This window comes from Myotis myotis, unplaced genomic scaffold, assembly GCF_014108235.1.
Source record: "Myotis myotis isolate mMyoMyo1 unplaced genomic scaffold, mMyoMyo1.p scaffold_m19_p_5, whole genome shotgun sequence".
NCBI lineage: Eukaryota > Metazoa > Chordata > Mammalia > Chiroptera > Vespertilionidae > Myotis > Myotis myotis.
Window position 1 is genome coordinate 18,418,421 of NW_023416357.1, and position 19,210 is coordinate 18,437,630.

The 19,210-nt window shown below is 35.3% G+C and overlaps 1 protein-coding gene across 1 annotated transcript in view; it reads right to left on the reverse strand.

The window, feature by feature from the left end:
• CDH18 (cadherin 18) overlaps positions 1-19,210 on the reverse strand; it is a 344,495-nt gene that overhangs the window by 77,608 nt on the left and 247,677 nt on the right. The window contains exon 5 of the mRNA XM_036309477.1: positions 7,282-7,449. Within this exon, the coding sequence (XP_036165370.1) occupies positions 7,282-7,449 (168 nt within the window). The remainder of the gene's footprint in view (positions 1-7,281; positions 7,450-19,210) is intronic.

Here is a 19,210-nt window from a genome sequence, read left to right on the forward strand (position 1 = left end):
AATTAGTATTTTTCTTACATGAATAGTATTTATATGAGAAAGTGACCAGTTGAATATAAAATATGTATTTATAGATGATTCTAGGAGAAAATTGATTGGCATATAAATGGTTAGATACCATAATATCTGAATTATCTAGGTTGCCTGACTTAACAAGATTATCCAGAAGGTTTCTAAGTCTCTTTTAAATTGTTTTATGCAGATAGTTTACAGTGGAAATGCTGCTTTCAAGTTAGGAAAAGGACACACAAGCAATAAGGAATTTCCCTGCATCTAAGAAACTTCTATTGAATTTTAATCATTAAGCATTATATTAAGGTCTGCCTGCAATGTTTTAATACATGAATAAAGCATATTACTAATACTATTGCTATTTGAATGCCACACATTAAAAACACAATTGTCCAGTATGAGAATCTTCACTGCACTCTGAAATACTATATTTAAAATTCTTTAACCTAACACATTTGGTGTTATGATGTGTCAATCATAGCAAAGCTGATTATCCTATGAAAAGTTATTGTTCTCTTCAAAGTGAAGATACAGTGTGTCACTTTTGAACATTCTCTCACTTTAAATATTTTTTACTGATTTCAGAGAGGAAGTGAGAGGGTGAGAGAGATAGAAACATTATTGATGAGAAAGAATCCTTGATGGGGTGCTTCCTGTATGTTCCCTACTGGGAACTGAGTCCACAACCTGGAAATCATCAAACCATGACCTCCTGGTTCATAGATTGACACTCAACCACTGAGCCGCACTAGCTGGGCAAATATTCTCTCACTTTTAATGATATGCATTACTCATAAAAAGCTAAAAGATGGTAAATTTATAAATTCTAATTGAAAATAATTCCTATTTTTTTCAACATTCTGTGAAAAATTGATTCATAAAACCTAACTAGAAACAAAGCACTTCAAATAAATTTCTGCTTATGACCATAAACATAAATAACTATACAAAAGAGAGTAAATAAAGGAAAAAAAATGATAATTCTGCCGTAGCATACAGCCAAATAAATTTTAAACAAAGAGTAAAATGGTTGACATATTATGACTGGTAAGTTTCTAAACAGGCAACCTGAATTGATTTAACAAATATTTAACTTTAATATCAGAAGCATGTTTCTTCAGACCAAGTGGGAACCAAACACAAAATAAAAAGGCAACTTATTGAATGGGAGAAAGTATTTACAAGTCATAGATTTGATAAGGGGTTAATCACCAAACGTACAAAGAACTCATACAACTCAATCACAATAAAAAAATCCAAAACAATTTATTAACCCTTTGAGTGCCAACCAATATCCTAGGAACTATGCTAAAATTGCCAAGGCATTTTGAGTTAAGGTTTTTAAATTTTTTCCCCCCCTCATAAAGAGTGAACTACTAGCATCTAACAGTGACACTGCAGGAGGAGCGTGACAGGGCTCCTGGCACTCTAGGGGTTAAAAAAATGGGCAGAAGACCTGAATAGACATTTTTTCTGAGAGAATACTATTCAACCATAAAAAATAATGAAATCTTGCCACTTGCAATTACCTAGCTAGACCTGGAAGGTATTATGCTAAGTGAAATACGCCAAAAAGAGAAAGACAAATGCTGTATACACTCTCTTATATGTGAAATCTAAAACAAAAACAACCTCATAGATACAGAGAAGAAACTGGTATTTGCCAGAGATGAGATGGGAGAAGAGTAGATAAATGAGTGAAGGAGGTAAAAGATAACACAATTTTATAACTTGAAATAAAAAATTACAATAGTTTAAAAATCATCAATTATGACATCCGGCTATGGATTAGCACTTATGTATATTTTGCTCCCTATGTTTTTAACTTCCTCAATTATTCCAGGTCATTCTCTTCACTGATGCCGATGTGCTTTCTCTAAAATATTCCTTCACATTCAAAAACCCTGGTAAAAATTGTAACCTGAGATTATAATAGAAGAAAACAACAACAAACGCAAAATGGCTTAAAGAAACTTTTAAAAATAAGAACAATATAGTTTGAAAGTAAAATGATGGGAACACCAAATATTAACTGGGGAAAAAGAGTAAATAACCTGGTATCGCTATATTAATATCAGAAAAATTGGACTTTCAAGAATGAACCATTATTAAAGTTAAAGAGAAAGGTTTCACAGTGAAAAATTTTCAATCTGTGAAAGATATCATTTACTAATTCTGTGTGTATGAGGGTAAATAGAAAATTCTAGTATTATAGTGGGAAACATTAACATATATCTCTCAGTTGCTGACAAACAAAAATAATGTGTGGATATAGAAAATTGGAATAGCATATGAATGAGCTTGAACTAATTTACAGACATAGAAAAGTAACCATGCAGCTGAAGAATGTACTTTTTTAAAAGTATATAGAGACAATTATCTAAATAAAGCACATGCTGATGTTAAAGAAATCCTTACAAGTTTCAAAATAATATGCCTGTAGCCATAATAAAATCAACTGGATGTCATTTTTAAAAGCACATTACAGATCAAAAAAGCTTTTTTTGTGTTTCTTTGAATACCTCCTTTAAGTAAAATACTGGTGTTTAATGTATTATATACATTTAGATTTGTTTTTATGAAAATGTATATAGTAAAACTATGGTTCTTCCTCTGAAATATTTGCTATCACAATATCACAAAAATGTCAATATCTTCATCAATTATATTTTCTTTTTCAGGAACATTAAAACTTACCTAAATCAGTTAAACATCTGTAATTTTTAGTATTATGGGAAATACTGCCATCTATTGAACTTTCAGGACTTGATCCTCCCACTATTACATTGCACTATATTAACTCCAGTCCTAAGTGGGCTTCAGTTGTTGGATGACTTATAGTTTTGCAATCATTTCCAGTTATTGGGAAGTTTTGTCAGATAATCAAGTCTCATTGTGATTATTTGACATGTGTTATTCTTCTTTCCCCAACTTATTTATTTACTCTTCAAGGGCAAGTCTCAGAAACGCATATCCTTCCATTTATGGTACAGAGTTTGCTTTATAAACTTTTGTGTAAGGTAATGACTTTTACATGCATATTTAGTTTATACAGATTAATAGTTGTCAGTGATTACTTTTTTGGCCTAATAGTAAATTAAGCAAAAACTACAATATAATTCGAACATAGCTAAAACCAGAAAGGAAACAAGAATCTTAAGAAGTAGAATAGATTTCTTTCAATAAAAGGACCAATACTGAGGAATTTTACATCACAAGGTGGTCTTCTCTGAGGAGAACTGGGCATCCATTTGTACTTTTTAAGGATTTAAGCCATAGACGGTCTGGTTTCTTCTCACTCACTGAGTCTTAACAAGCTGTTACCTTTTCTAACACTCTCCTGCCCACAAGTAGGCATTACTTAGGCTTGAGCAATGGCTGATCTCTTATGTGAGCATGGCTTTTCTCCCTCCTGGACCTTTGCTCACCTTGTATCCTAGGACACTGAGTTTGCAACTCTGTAGAATTAACTTAGCTATTAGTCTAATTCATTCTTGCTCTCAAACACTTACTCAAAGCCTATCTACTTGAAATGAAAATATAGCGCCAGTGGCTCAATGATTAGAGTGTTGGCCTGCACATCAAAATGTTGCAGGTTTGATTCCCAGTCAAGAGCACATAGGTGGGTGGCAGGTTGGATCCTGACCCTGGTAGGGACGCATGCAGGTGGCAACCAATCAATGCAATCAATGTATCTTTCTCATCTCTCTCTCTCTCTCTCTCTCTCTCTCTCTCTCTCTCTCTCTCTCTCTCTCCTTCCTCTCTCTCTCTCTCTCTCTCTCTCTCTTTCTCTCTCCAGCTCCCTCATCACTCCCCTACATTCTCTCTTTGAAAATAAATGGAAAAAATATCCTTGGGTGAGAATTAACAAAAAATAAAATACAGAGCTAGCTTTAAATTAATACAAGATATAACAAGCTGACTCACCTTCTCAGGCCATGGTAGGTCAGCAAATGAAAGATAAAGAATAAAAACACAGTAAGGTAATATTTTTGCAGTTCTGTATGCTGGATGTTTATACTAGAACTGATCACATAATGGTGTAAGAAAGACGGCTCTCTCAGATAGGAAAAGAGAGAAGGAAGTTAGGAGAACTAAAAATATCATGTCTTTTTTTTTTTTTTTTTAAATATATTTTATTGATTTTTTACAGAGAGAAAGGGAGAGAGATAGAGAGCCAGAAACATCGATGAGAGAGAAACATCGATCAGCTGCCTCCTGCACATCTCCTACTGGGGATGTGCCCGCAACCCAGGTACATGCCCTTGACCGGAATCGAACCTGGGACCTTTCAGTCCACAGGCCGACGCTCTATCCACTGAGCCAAACCGGTTTCGGCAAATATCATGTCTTAAGAGAAACAATGAGACCACTGGATCCATTTGATAACTGGATGTGATCTTTATATAGGCTGAAATGTAAATGGATTTGTGTTTTGTGGTGCTTCATGAATATCAGTCCTCATATACATCATTTCCTTCTTCCAAGAGTTTGCAAAGTTTCCCATATGTAAGCAGCCATTTGATGAGTTTAATGCAATGGGTAAATAAAAAATAGTTTACTGCAAGCTACTCTTGTCAGGGTGACACTAAATCATTCTGAAAGCAGCAGTATGTTCGAGCAACATGAGTGCAAAATAAAATATCTTTTAAACAAGTCAGAGTAGGTACTGGCTCTGTTTCAAAACTAAGTGCATCTTGCAGTGGGGCAGGGGTGACATCTGTCAGTCATTCTGCACAGGTTGTTACCAAGGACAGGTAGGTCCCATTACATATAATGAGTTACCTCAGAGAGTATGCATTTATTGTCTCCTTGTCAGGTAAAATTATTGTTTTCACCATAAATGGATGCTTCCAACAACAAAACTGTTATTAATCTATCATAAGCCCATAAATAGTTTTGTATGTCATCACTATTACAATTTTTCTGAATTCTAAAATCAATTTTAATGGACTTGTAAATTAAAAAAAAAAGATTATAGAGAAATGGAGATGCTATATGTATTTTGACCAAGCATTTATTGATGCCCTATTGTGTAGAACTGGATTTATTTTATTTTATTTTTTTATTTATTTATTGTCTAAAGTTTGACATATGTCTCTTTTTCCCCGCTTGACCCCCTCCCCCAGCCATTCCACCCTGGATTTTTCTCTTGATTAAAATCTATGATATTAATATACATCTTAACAATAGTCATGGTATAAAAAGCCTGAAAATAAGGTATATAAGTTAGAATTTTGAGTTATATTAAATTTTGTATTTAGTTGAGTTTAGCATTATTACTCATTATCTTTTAAAAATATTTGAAATTAAATTTTCTAATCCTGTGAAATAATAGCACTTGTGTGAAAGTGATGTATGTTTATATGCATATTGCATGGACTAAATGATAAACTAAATATAAAAGTACACTGTACTTTGTAAAATGATTTAAATTTAATTATATGTTATATTTAATGTAATATAACCCTACCTATGATTTATAATTTTCTTTCAGACATACTTCCTTCACAGGGCAAAGGCCAGTGAACCAGGTCACATAATCTTAACTCTAGAACCAATATTTTAAAGTGGTTTTGCCTAACTGTGAACTTGATTTATATATATTCTAACAATGGTAGTTTGACAGAGTATTTAAATTTGACCCAGTCACTCAGTAGTAGTCATTTTTCAAGGGCTGGGCACTGACCTGAACACTTAAGTTTACAAAGACAATTCAAGCATTATTCTTACTTAGATGCATACTAGACAAGGAGATATGCACCTATGGAAATAAAGATAACATGAAAGGACATGGGGAAGTGCTATGTAATAGGAAATTAAAAATATAAACTCTGCTGATTCTGCAACAGGGTTAGTTGTGCAGGGCTTTTAAACAAAGAAATGTGAGTGTGGAGAATTATGAGTTGAATTAAGGGTATGCAAAGTATTACTATGTTTTAGGAATGATCAGTATTCCACCTGGCTGAGGCTGAGGTGTACTGAGACCAACATTAAGAGATAAAGCTGGGGAGCCCTGGCTGGTGTTGCTCACTTGGTTGGTCACCAGTTTGATTCCTGGTCAGGGCACTTGTTCAGGTTGTAGGTTCGGTACCAGTTGGGGTACAGGAGGCAACTGATAGATGTTTCTAAGTCACATCAATATTTATCCCTCTCTCCCTCTCCCTTGCTCTCTCTCTAAAATCAATAAAAAATATTTTTTAAAGAGATAAAGTTGTGCCAAACCGGTGTTGCTCAGTGGATAGAGCGTCTGCCTGTGGACTGAAAGGTCCCAGGTTCGATTCCAGTCAAGGGCACATACCTTGGTTGTGGGCACATCCCCAGTAGGAGGTGTGCAGGAGGCAGCTGGTCGATGTTTCTCTCTCATCGATGTTTCTAACTCTCTCTCCCTCTCCCTTTCTCTATGTAAAAAATCAATAAAATATATTAAAAAAAATAAAGAGATAAAGTTGGGGAAGGAATTTAGCACTAACTTGTGAAGAGTCATTACTGACATACCACACTGTCAATTTTATTACAGTTTTGAAACATCATGTAGAAGAAGAACATAAGGGAAAGATCCCTTACAGAACTTTTATAATTAAAAATCATCCTATAAAATGTCATCTACAGTTCTACCACATCAAAAATATTCAAATATAATGATATATTGTCCCTTCTGATAGCATAAATATCACTTCCTTTCAAGCACACAGAACTGATACTTCTCCCTGAATTGCCTGCTAGTTTATGCTCTCCATTCTCAAGACTCATATTCTACTCCAAAATCCTACCTTATTATATTAATTGTACCCTGATGTTGGATTGTTGGATGGTGTGTGTGCGTGAGTGTGTATGTGAAGAGCATTAATTCCTAATATGAAGGATTTTCTTTTAAGTTTTAGTAAAAAAAGGTAACCATGCAATTATTTTGCCTCAGAATGCCCATATCAAATAGTATTTTGAATATCTCAATGAATACCTTGGTAATCCATAAATACTTTAGCCAATGCAGGATATCATCATCCAGTATGACTACATCATTTTAAATGTTTCACTGCGATACCAACTGAAACACAGACCTTTAAACAGTGACAATTATCTCCCAGGTTCAGGAGACAATAGGTAGGATGAAATCTTTAGTCTTATTTATAGAAGGGGGATCGTATGGCACAGAAACAGAACATTCCATTTAAGATGACAGTAACATGGCGCTATAGAAGCAAGTTTTTCATTTGGTTTATATAAATGAATAGTATTACATTCAAATCAGAAGAAACAGGTACATACTCTGAGGAAACCGTGGGGGGTTGTCGTTGACGTCAGTCAGGGTGATGTTGACCGTTGTCGATCCTGAAAGCCCTCCGACTTGCCCAGCCATGTCTTTGGCTTGAATGACCACCGAGTAGTGCTCTCTGGCTTCTCTGTCCATGTTATGTAAGGCAGTTCTAATAACTCCTGTAACACATATTTTAAAGCCCAGAATGGGTTATTCAATAAATGAGAAATGGCATAGAAATATTTATCCTTATTTTCTGTTTTAAGAAATGTATTTTTAATGAAATATGTTTGAAAGAAAAGCCAGGCTTCTGAGGCTAAGCGTACCTTATCAATGTTACTAAACTGTCCAATTAAAACATTTATGTCAAGCACACATCCCAAACCATCCTACCCATGGGAAATGTAAGATGCCCATCTCGGCATTCCCTGGGGTGGGCAGCTACTGGAGGGCAGATTGCAACCTGAGCTTGCTCATTCTTCTGGTTTCTCAACTTGGGCTTCTCAGTTGTGATGATCTGAGGTTACTTTTCCTCTTTGCAGAGAATTTACATAGTTTCTTGACAGTGATGTCAAAGTGGGATGAAGGAAAATGGGGAAGTGTGGACACTTGAATGAAGATGATAGGTGGGAAGCATTTTAACATATATCAAGATTAAGAAACTCACTATTTTTGGCAAGAAATAAAAACAATAAGAACTAGATCTAAGTATATATGGAAAAGTAAAGTTATGAGACTGAGTCAAATAATCACATTTTTTATTTTTATAGGGACAAAGGAGACATTTCATGGACTTTCTCATGAATTAATACTTGAATCCAACAGAGATTAAAAAGATTATATACCTATTTCTAATTATGTGTAAGTAAACACACAGATAAGCACAAACTAGATAGCCTTGTTAAGAGAGGCCTACATTTAAAAATTAAACAAATTTTCGAGAGAGCCAAGTTTACCCAAATACTATTAAGTCATAAAATAAGAAAAACTGTCCTCATGTAGATGATCTATCTTATAAATAAATATATAAATCTATACGTATATAAGCTTTATGTGGATGAAAATATATAATATAAATATAGTTACCACCCCAAACATTTGTCTACAATTAACAACCACCTTTTTACTTTTATTAAAAAAAATATCTGGACCACGCCACTTTTGAGAATGACACCAATGGCTTCAATCACACACTTGATTAGTTAGCAGTGCAATTCACAGCATGATGCCAATTATAATACCTGCTAACTATAGTGTTGGACTCGTTTGCAAACAATATCTTGATATAATGAGAGAAAATTGATTGTATATTTAAGCAAAAAATAGTCTTTTAAAAATGGAACGAATAGTCAATCAGTTGTTTTGAATAAAAAACACCGAACTTCTGGAATTTCTTACTGAATTGATTTACTGGATGTGTAATGACTTTGAGAGGAGAGCCTTGGGCACCAGAAAAAGAGATCCCACAAATTTCAAAATTTGTGAATATATAATTGAGGAGTTCATAAAAACTTTCCTGAAGCTAAATATGAAATGAAAATTATCCTTATCAAAAATTATAATTATAGGATAATAAGTGATTCATCTAACTCATGCATATAAAAAAGCCTCAAGCATTCTTATTAAAAAGAACAATGTATTATAACATGTAATAATTATATAAGAAGGGATTGAGTTGATGCAGAGGGGATGAGGTAAGAATGAATATATTTTATAAAATAAATACATATGTTCTAGTATTTGAAACAAAATAAAGATGCTATTCTTAAAAGAATACATCATAAGAGGGACTTAACTCTGGTGGGAAGAAGTATAAGATTATTGTCCAGGAAAATGTTTTACAGTGAAATAATTAAAGTAATATTCTGTATACTATAAATATATAAGTAAAACATTGATCATTACAAAGTGAAGGATAGATACATGCAAAAAAATAAAAACTGTACCATTCATACAATATTTAAAAAAAATGCTTTAAGGACTAAAATGTAAATCCTAAATCATAAAACTGGAAGAAAATAGACAAAGTAAACTATCTGACATTAATCTGACTAACATCTTGGTGGACACGTCCCCTTGAGCAAGGGAAACCAAAGAAAAAATAAACAAATGGGAATATATCAATCTAAATGCTTCAGTACATCGAAGGAAAACTTCAACAAAACAAAAGCAACTTACTGGCTGGTAGAATATATTCACTAATGATATTTCTGATACAGGATTGATGCCCTTTTTTAATTGGATTGTTTTTTCCTTATTGAGTTTTAACAGTTCTTTGTATATTTTAGAACAGTCCTTTATCAAACATCTATTTTCCAACTATTCTCTCCCAGGTTATGGCTTGTCTTCTTAACCTCTTGACGATGCAGTGTCTTTCACATGCAGAAGTTTTTAAGTTTTTTTGAAGTTCAGCTTTTCAATTATTTCTTTCATGGATCATGATTTTTGAGCTGTACCTAAGAAGTCATTGCTAAACTCAAAGTCATGGAAACTATCTCCTATGCTACCTTTTAGGAGTTTTATATTTTTGCACTTTACATTTAGGCCTGTGATTCATTTTGAGTTACCTTTTTTAAGAGTGTAATGTGATTTAAGGGTGTCATGTTTTTGCACGTGGATGTTTATTTGTTTCAGCACAATTTATTGAAATATTATCTTTTCTCCATCGGGTGACCAAAGACTAGGAGAGCTCCAAACCCACATGCTAAAATCTTAAGAGTTCATATAGTGACCTGGATTCAGTTGCATACACCACCTTAGCCACACATTGCTTCTCAAACTGTGTCCTTGAAAACAGTTCCTGTCATGGGAACCATAGGCATAAGTAATATTCCAAAGGCCGAGGTTGGGTGAGGAGCTCCGTATTGCTCCAGTCCAGCTGGAGGACAAATTGGTCTTGTTGACTTCCCCTAACATCTATAACAAATACCACAGCTGATTGGAATGCAAGAGGGTCAAGATCATTCTTTAAAAAGCCATAGAAAGATGAAGTTTTGCCAGTATATATTTATACTTTTGTTTACTTTTAATCTCCATCATGTCATGCCAAAAAATGCATATATGTATGGAAACACACACACATAGACAAAAATAATGTGCAATGGTATTATATATTTTCAAAACTGTGAAGCCTAAACTCATGTACCAGATTAAACTATATTTACATAATGCAAGTAAAAAATGAAGTCTTATTTGTTTGTTTGGGTTTTTCTGCCATATATCCATGTACACAGTATTGTAATCTACTTTACTTTTGTCTTCCAAATAAACCTAATAAGGACATAAACATGGCCTTTCCATTAAGTAAATTTGTAAAGAAAAAATATGAAGCAGCTGTGGCTCAATAGTTGAATGTCAGGAAGTCACAACTGGATTCCTGATCTGGGCACATCCCCTGGTTGCATACTCGATCCCCAGTGGGGGGGCATGTGAAAGACAGCTGACTGGTGATTCTCTCTCATCATCGATATTTCTACCTCTCTCTCCCTCTCCTTTCCGCTCTGAAATAAATAAAATAAATAAATTAATTAAAAAATAAAAACATATTATATGAAGCAGCTAAAGTAATTACCATAAATTATTGCATTGCTCATTTGTTTGAAACAAAGACAATTCTTCTATTTACAATACATGGGAGGTAACTGGTAATGGCATGTTGTGGATGTTTGCAGGACATGCTTCACTAGCAATGTTTACTTCCAAATTGTTAACGGGAATTGTTGCCTTTTATTCTCCTGTGATGCTGGGTTGAATCAACAGGATGTGATTACCATTGTATTATGTTGTTTTGTTTCTTATTACTTTCCTGGTAAATGATTGCAGGTGCCCCACTGCCTGCAAATTACCTATTGACTACTGCTTCCCAATCACCTTGATATGTAGGGGCTTGTAACGGAATTACTCTCTGCTGAATACAAGTTCATAACATTGAAAACTCATCTGTGGATATAAACATTGCTTGTTGAATCCAACTCACAGGCCTACCATATGTGTATGTTCCCTGAATGATGAGATTCATATGCAGCAATAGATTCTCCAAAATGTTTACTTGCATTTTTACTCACTAAGAAGAATTTAAGATTGAAATGTAAAAATTCAGTTCATTAGATATTGCCACAGAAGACTGCAAAATAGAATCCCTAAAAGTCTAGAACAAATGAATAAGAATGCACATTCAAATTCCTACAGAAATCTCCAAGGTACATGTGCACATTCATAAAAGAAACTGGTAAGATTTCTTCAATGTCTAAACTATAATATGCACTTTAGCTTAAGTGCTTATTTTACTTCCTTATTTGCCTAACTGTTCATTCACTCAATGTCTAATATGTTATTATGTAATGTCTGTTAAAATGTGCTGGTCTTCCAATGTTTTTCTAATGGGGCATGAGGGCCACTTGATAACAAAATCATGTGAAATGTCAATTATCATGCAACTTCAAGAATGTCACCTCAGACCTACTGACCAGAACTTGGGGGAGTGGACCTGAGCCTCAGTACTGGGGACAAGCTCCTTTCCCCAATCTCATGGATGGTCAAATTTGATATATCAATCTCAGTGATATATATATCATTGAGAACACATGATATCTGGCCTTAAGGTGCTCATATATCATTGAAGGATCTTTTTGTTTAAATTAATATGAATGCTGAGAGGTTGAATAATGTTCATAAGTTCCACTAACCATTTTCTACATGATGACACTTATCATCTTGTCAGTAATAATTCATATTTCCAGCTGCCTCACTGTGGTGAGTTAGGAACCTGGGAGATTCTTTGTGTTAGCTATTCACTTGCTATTTAGTTTAACATTTAATATATTATATGGTATGTTTGCTCAGTATACATTCTGAAATTTCCATACTGATTATAAAGATAATGTGGCTTCCATAAGTTCTCATTTACAATGAAAGCAAAATGATTTAGACATTGAATCTCTATGTATCCATCGGCAACACAGTTCCAGAAATCTCTTTTTTCATTCATCACCAATGTAATGTATGCTGAATATTTTTATGACTTACAGGCAGAGCTTATGACATTAGAATGTTACGATCTGAGTGTTTACTGATGGAGAAATTGATATGCAAATCTGGAAAGTTAAATAATACAAAAAATATCATTTCTTAAATGGCAAACAAAACCCAGACTTCAGACTTTTGATAACCCATTGTTATCAAAATGGACAAGCATGAACAAAGAGTACTTGATGGGAGAATGGTATGCTTACAAACTATGGAAGGATGATGGACAAGCATGGTATCCATGAAAATTTTATCTGACATTAGTAAAGGTGTGCATCTGGGATGTGCATGACTGCATAGACAAAATGATATCATTGGAAAATGATCGTAGGAGAACAGTAAAGATCAGGCTCTCAGTAAGTGTTAAGACACTCTCTAAATATTTGTTTTGTTCCTCAGGTGACAGAAGGTTTGAATAGTTGTCTTGCTGTCCTTGTGGACAGCCAATACTGACTAAACTTCACTACCGTCTGTTGGTACTGGATGAAGCTGAGCAAAGCCATGGTTGTTTCTACAGTCATATTCAGCATATTCCGGACTCTAAAGTTCCAGTGGGTAATGGAATAACTTCAGATTTGTATTTAGATTTTTCTGTGCATTTTATTTTAAATAAAAACACAGAATATATAAAAAAGCCTAAGCAACCATTTGACCGAATGACTGGAATGATTGGTCACTATGAGTCACACTGACCCCTGGGGGGCAGACGCTCAACACAGCCAACCTCCCCTGCACCAGCTGGCACAGATTGTGATCGGAGTCTGCAGGCCAACCTCTCACGGTCCCTCCCTCCCATCCCCATGCACAAATTCATGCACTGGGCCTCTAGTATTATATGACACTGGCACCCCGGAATTTGAAAACAAACAAAGCAAGCAATTCAACATATTTAGCTTCAAGTTATGACTCATGGAATTAATAATCATAGATTCATGAAGGCAGACATTTTTATGCTTTAGTAAGTAGATTCAATTTTTTCTTATTTATAATTTTCTCTTCCTATGATTAGAATTGATATTGAAGCATTTTTATTTCTACTGAGCAGAAAAGAGATTCACATGTTTTGAATATGGAATGTGACTTCAGGTATATATCTCATATATATTTTTTCCAATGAATTTCATGGGAAGGCAAACTCAAAGTTTAAGTAACTCTCCCCAGATCATAAATCTGCAAAACCAGAAATGTAACCCAGGTCTGCCTGATAAAAAATCCAAATGCCACAGTGGCATTTTAGATAGGAACATCATCATCATGAAAGTAAGAGTTATCTTTTTTATAGATATGGGACATAAATCAGACATATTCAAGGAGAATGTAGTTGTGTTGATGCGTCAGTAAAGATTCGTCTGACTTAGAAAGTTTTATTTCTCTTTTTTCATTTCATTTATTTTTATATCTGTTGTTAGTGTTTTAATGGGATCTATACTTTCAAAAGATCAGTTACTAGTATCCTTAATACTCATACCAATAAAAACAGAGGGCTTCCAGGGCATTTGTGAAGGCCAAGTATTCCACAGAATTTCAGACTTTTAGCATACCTATTCTATTCAGCAAGTATGTACTGAGGCAGCACTATATGGAGAAATATCAACTATAAATTTTGAAAAAGCCTTATCTTGGAGTAAATTCCAATAGTGATGATGATGATAATAATGGAAGTGCTGCCCCTTATTAAGTATTTATTAAGCACCAGAAGCCCAATGCATGAAATTCGTGCAGGAGTAGGCCTTCTGTCCCCCAGCTGCCGGCACCAGCTTCCCTCTGGCACCCGGGACCTGGTCTTTCCTTTGGCCTTGTGGAAGGCAGGGCGGGTGTGTTTATGAGGCCCTATGCAGAAACACCACCTCTGAGTGTCCACTGCCTGTCATCACTGAGGTGAATACCTCTAGGGCTAGGGCCCCCCAGCAGGAGGGGAGGGACCCCAACCTGAGCCCAGCCCAGCGCATCGCCCAGCCTGCCTAAGCCACTGGGTCAGCCCGGCTCTGCCGATTTCAGATCCACTCAGGACCTGGGCTTTCCTCGCAACTTTCGTCTGGAAGGACTTCTGGAAGGAGGTCTGGTCTAATTAGCATATTATGCTTTTATTATTATAGATTATGAAGAATGCTTTATTTTGATCATCACACTAAATCCTGACATCAACTGCCTATGAAAGTTATTCATATTACCCTACTTTTTGTTTTTATCAAAGAGAGATTTCAAGTACAGAAAGGTTAAGGAAAATTGCCCAAGGACAGATAGGTACCATAGAGCCAGTATTCATTCCATACATCACTACCCTCTGAGTTTCTGATTCCTTGTGAAGGAATTGAGGAAAATACTGCAACCGAGCCTGAAATAGATTTTGGAAGGATGTCTACACTTTGACAATGTGGTTTCAGACATGATCCTGGTTCTCTTTGTCAGGTTGGGTTCAATTAGCATTGGAATCACAGTTCTAATTATGATCAATAAGATGTCTGAAAGGTGGTGAATAGCCTGGGCTAACTGAAAGATTTGACTAAAAACTGAGGATTCAGTCTTTTGTACAACAGAAGAAAGAGCAAAAACCCAAAGAACTAAATATCCATCTTGCTCCAAGTGGCCATTACCAGTTTCTGGTCTGACTTATTCAAGAAACTGAATACTCATACCACTAGTCTGGGCTGGCCTATGCCTGTTTTGGCCAATACAGTGCAGTGGAAGTGAAATTATGGCAATTTCTGCCCTGGACTTAGGAGAACTAGAAGCTTCTACCTTGATCTACATAAGCCCTGAGCTTTCATGTAAGCAGTCAAGCTACTCTTCTCTCTAGAGTCCACATGTAAATAGTTAAGCTACTCTGCTCTCTAGAGAGGCGCTGAGATGGAGCAGGCCTGGGATCTATCTGAGCCCAGTTCCATAGCTCTTTCCACTGACAAACCAGGTATATTGAGTGGACTCATCTGTGAACCTCTACAGAAATCCAAGTATCATCTGAATGCTAGCAAGTAACCAAGTCAATGCCATATGAATCAAGAAATTGCCCAGATAGTCCCTGCTCAATTTCTTCACTTCCAAAACCACAGTTGTTTTGAAAGTTTCAAGTTTTGGGGTAGCTTGCTACACTGCAATGGCATTTCAATTCAAAATATACATGTAAACACATACATACCCATATACGGACACAAACACACATTTATTCCTAATGCTTGATGGTTGGCTTTCTATGTCTCTCTCTCTAACACCTCTTCCCTCTCTCTCTTTTTGTCTTCTACCCTATCCTTCTCTCCAGAACTGAAATACATGTACACTTATATATACAGAAACATATACCTCATATATTTCATCTATGGCACATGTAAACATATTCTATGAGTCCAGGTAAAAAATAGTATTTGGAGGATAAAGAAAAGAGGAAATATGAAACTGACCTCCATAAAATTGATGTATAATGAACACATGGAATACAACTTCTGTAAATAATGAAATATTAAGATTCTTATCATCTGGAAATTTGTACTCTATGGAAAGTAACAAGATTGTAATTGATCTTTTTGATCAAGAGAATTCATAATATAATTTCATGTTTAAAATAGCAAATAAAATATTTTTATCAGATAGTGAGTGTTTGCAGAAATATTCCATTTAAGTAGAAATGTATTTTCCTGGAAAATAATAATGAAATCTATAAATCTAGAACTAAAGTATTATTTTCCCCAAATAGCTGTTCATGTAGTTTGTAAAAAATTCATGGACTCAAAATGCAGAAACAAATAATAAATATTAAGTTAATCATATAGATATATTATGCCTTGTTTTAACATTGCCATGTTTTTCCATTATTCTGCTTTTTATTTTTTTATGTAATTTATTTTTTTCCCTATAGTTTTATGTATGATGGTTAAAATCAATTTAAAAAGGTTAAACATTTTTATGTAAGTTTTTATAATCCTCACTCAAGCATACAATTTTACTGAGAAGTTGAGAAAGGGGAAGGGAGAGAGAGAGAGAGAGAGAGAGAGAGAGATTGATTAATTGCCTCCTGTAAGTACCCCAGTTGGGAATTAAACCCACAACTTTTCAACGTATAGGACGATGCTCAAATAACTGAGCTATCCAGCCTGGGTTATATAGGTTTTTATAAAAAGTCAAAATTATTATTTAAGAAAGTGTACTTAATACAAATATCTCAAAAACATTGAAACATTTGTTGTTGAGACAACTACAATAATTTTCCATGTATAAGACGCTATTTTTTTCTAAAATCTTTAGACTGGAAAATTTTAGGGTGTCTTTTTAAAAATATATTCTATTGATTTTTTACAGAGAGGAAGGGAGAGGGATAGAGAGTCAGAAACATCGATGAGAGAGAAACATCAATCAGGTGCCTCCTGCACACTCCCCACTGGGGACGTGCCCGCAACCAAGGTACATGCCCTTGACCGGAATCGAACCTGGGACCCTTAAGTCCGCAGGCCAACACTCTATCCACTGAGCCAAACCAGTTAGGCTATGGGTGTCTTATACATGGAAGTCAGCCAAGAGCAAATTGGGGCGGGGGGGGACAAGTACAAAAATATCTACATTATATATAGCTGATTAGGTGGTGTTAATTGCTGGGGGGAAATGAACATTTGGTGTGGGCTAATAGTTTGAACTAGGACTAGAATAGTGGGGTGCTAGAGTTACCTAGTACTATTCAGAAGAGTTGATTGTTAAAATTTCAAAAACTTGGAGAGCTGGTTTGTAAATATGGCCATTGTTAAAATTTAAAGTATACAAATGTAAAAGTCAACATCATAGTAACAAAATAATAAATACTGGAAACTCATCACTTTCTAATTGAATTAATATATTTTACTATTGTTTATGTTCTTGTTGCTACTTATGTCTATTTTACCTCATGGTGGAAATATAATAGAATGCTGTAGTGCATCCTAAAAAAAATTATAGAATCTATATATATAAAAGCCTAAGGGACCGGATGACCAGACAATAGATAACTGGACGGTAGCTATGATGTGCACTGACCACCAGGGGGCAGACGCTCAATGCAGGAGCTGCCCCCTCATGGTAAGTGTGCTCCCACAGACCTGGCTGAGGGCTGGCAAGCGCAGCTGAGGTCACAGAGCCTCTCCTGCAAACCCTCCCCCTGCACGCCCAAGCAGTGGGACTGGGATGAGTGGGAGCAGCTTGGTGCCCAGCCCAGGCTCCGGCTCCTCCCCTGCCGTCTGTTGCTTCAGGCACTACTTCATGCTGTGTGAAATCAATGCGAACAGCAGGCTGGAGCCCCAGGAGCTGGTGGGTAAGGCCAGGCTACAGTGGTGCAGAGGTCCACTGATCCCCGCAGGCCACGCTGAGGGACCTCACCAGTGCATGAACCCATGAACCATATCTCCAGTGTATTCTATAAAATATTAGAGAATGCTATTGCTCATTCTTTCCAACTCCATGTTCGGTGGTGTCACTTGTGTTAACTTGTCACTTAAAAATCATTGACGTTGGGGGTATTTTTATTGTGCAAGTCAGCAGATGATACTAAATCAAGGCTTAATTTACTATTATTTTTATTTTCTACATTTGCAAAAGTAAAGGAGAAGGCATAAATAAAGCATATTAAAGGTGAATAAGCCATTACATTGGGAATAATAAAAAAAAGTTGAAGAATACTATTGTAACTAATAAAAACTATTATTCAACTTAGCAGAAAAAAAAGTGGCTCATACTAATAGAGTTGATAAAAAAAAGTGAAGTTTGTATAAACTCTTTTATTTATGCTAATGTAAACAAAAATATCAACAGACACACCAGCCAGAAATAAACATGTTCATCAATGATCCCAACAACGACTTTGCTGATTAAGATAGTAATCAAGCACTTATTTGCAGTAGGATTTTGTTAATATTCATTGAATTGTAACAATAGTTTGCATGTGGATGCAAACATCAATGCAAGCATTCTGTAAGAATCCATACTATGTGGACTTTACAATAAAGAGTAAATTATAATTATTTATAAATTGGGTGTTACATATCTTATATCAGTAAAATGTACAATAACAATATATACACAGTGGCAAAAGTAGGTTTACAGTTGTTCATATGGCAAATAATTAGTAAATAATAATACTGTACAAAAATAATCTCTGTTTTGCATGCTGACAACTGTAAACCTACTTGTGCCCACCCCTGTACTTATACACAGGCATACATATTCATGCATGTTACATATTTATGAACATGACACTGACTGCTAGGGATAAATAGACTTGAAAGAAGTGAGAAAAAAAAAGTTCCAGAAAAAAAGAGAGAGCAAGAGAATAATAAGTACAAGTGTTCTAATGTGGATGCTTTCTAGCTTCTTTGAGAAAAATCTGTGAGGGCAGCATCTCTGAAACAAAAAGAACAAGAAGAGGAGATGATACCAGAATGACACGCTGGGCCAGATCACTTACAGCATGTACATTACGGTATTGTAATGCTTCTTACTTTAGCCACAAATGGAACAGGAAGCCATTGCTATGCTTTTGAGCAAAGGAGTGACATGATCTGATATAATTTAACATGGCTGCTTTGGCTGCTGTTTTGGGAACAAACTATGTGGAACAGGAAGGAATTAAGGAGATAGCTTAAGAGATAATTAACATAAAGTTAGTTAAAATGGAAATGAGCAGATGTGGTCAAACACTGGGTATGTCTTGAAGGTAGTACTTGCTGATGGAATAGATATGAGCTGTGAAAGAAAAACAGAAATAGAGTAAGTTTTGGGGCTGAGGTCTAGAAGACTGTGAGAACTGTTTTTGGGGAGGTGGTTGGATTCTAGCAATTTGATTTTGAACATCTTCTGTGATATGCATACTAGACACCCAGGCAGATATGTTCAGATGGCATACAGTACTGTTACGTATGTTGGTGTTTAGAGGAGCAGTTCAGAGTAGGAAGATAAATGTGG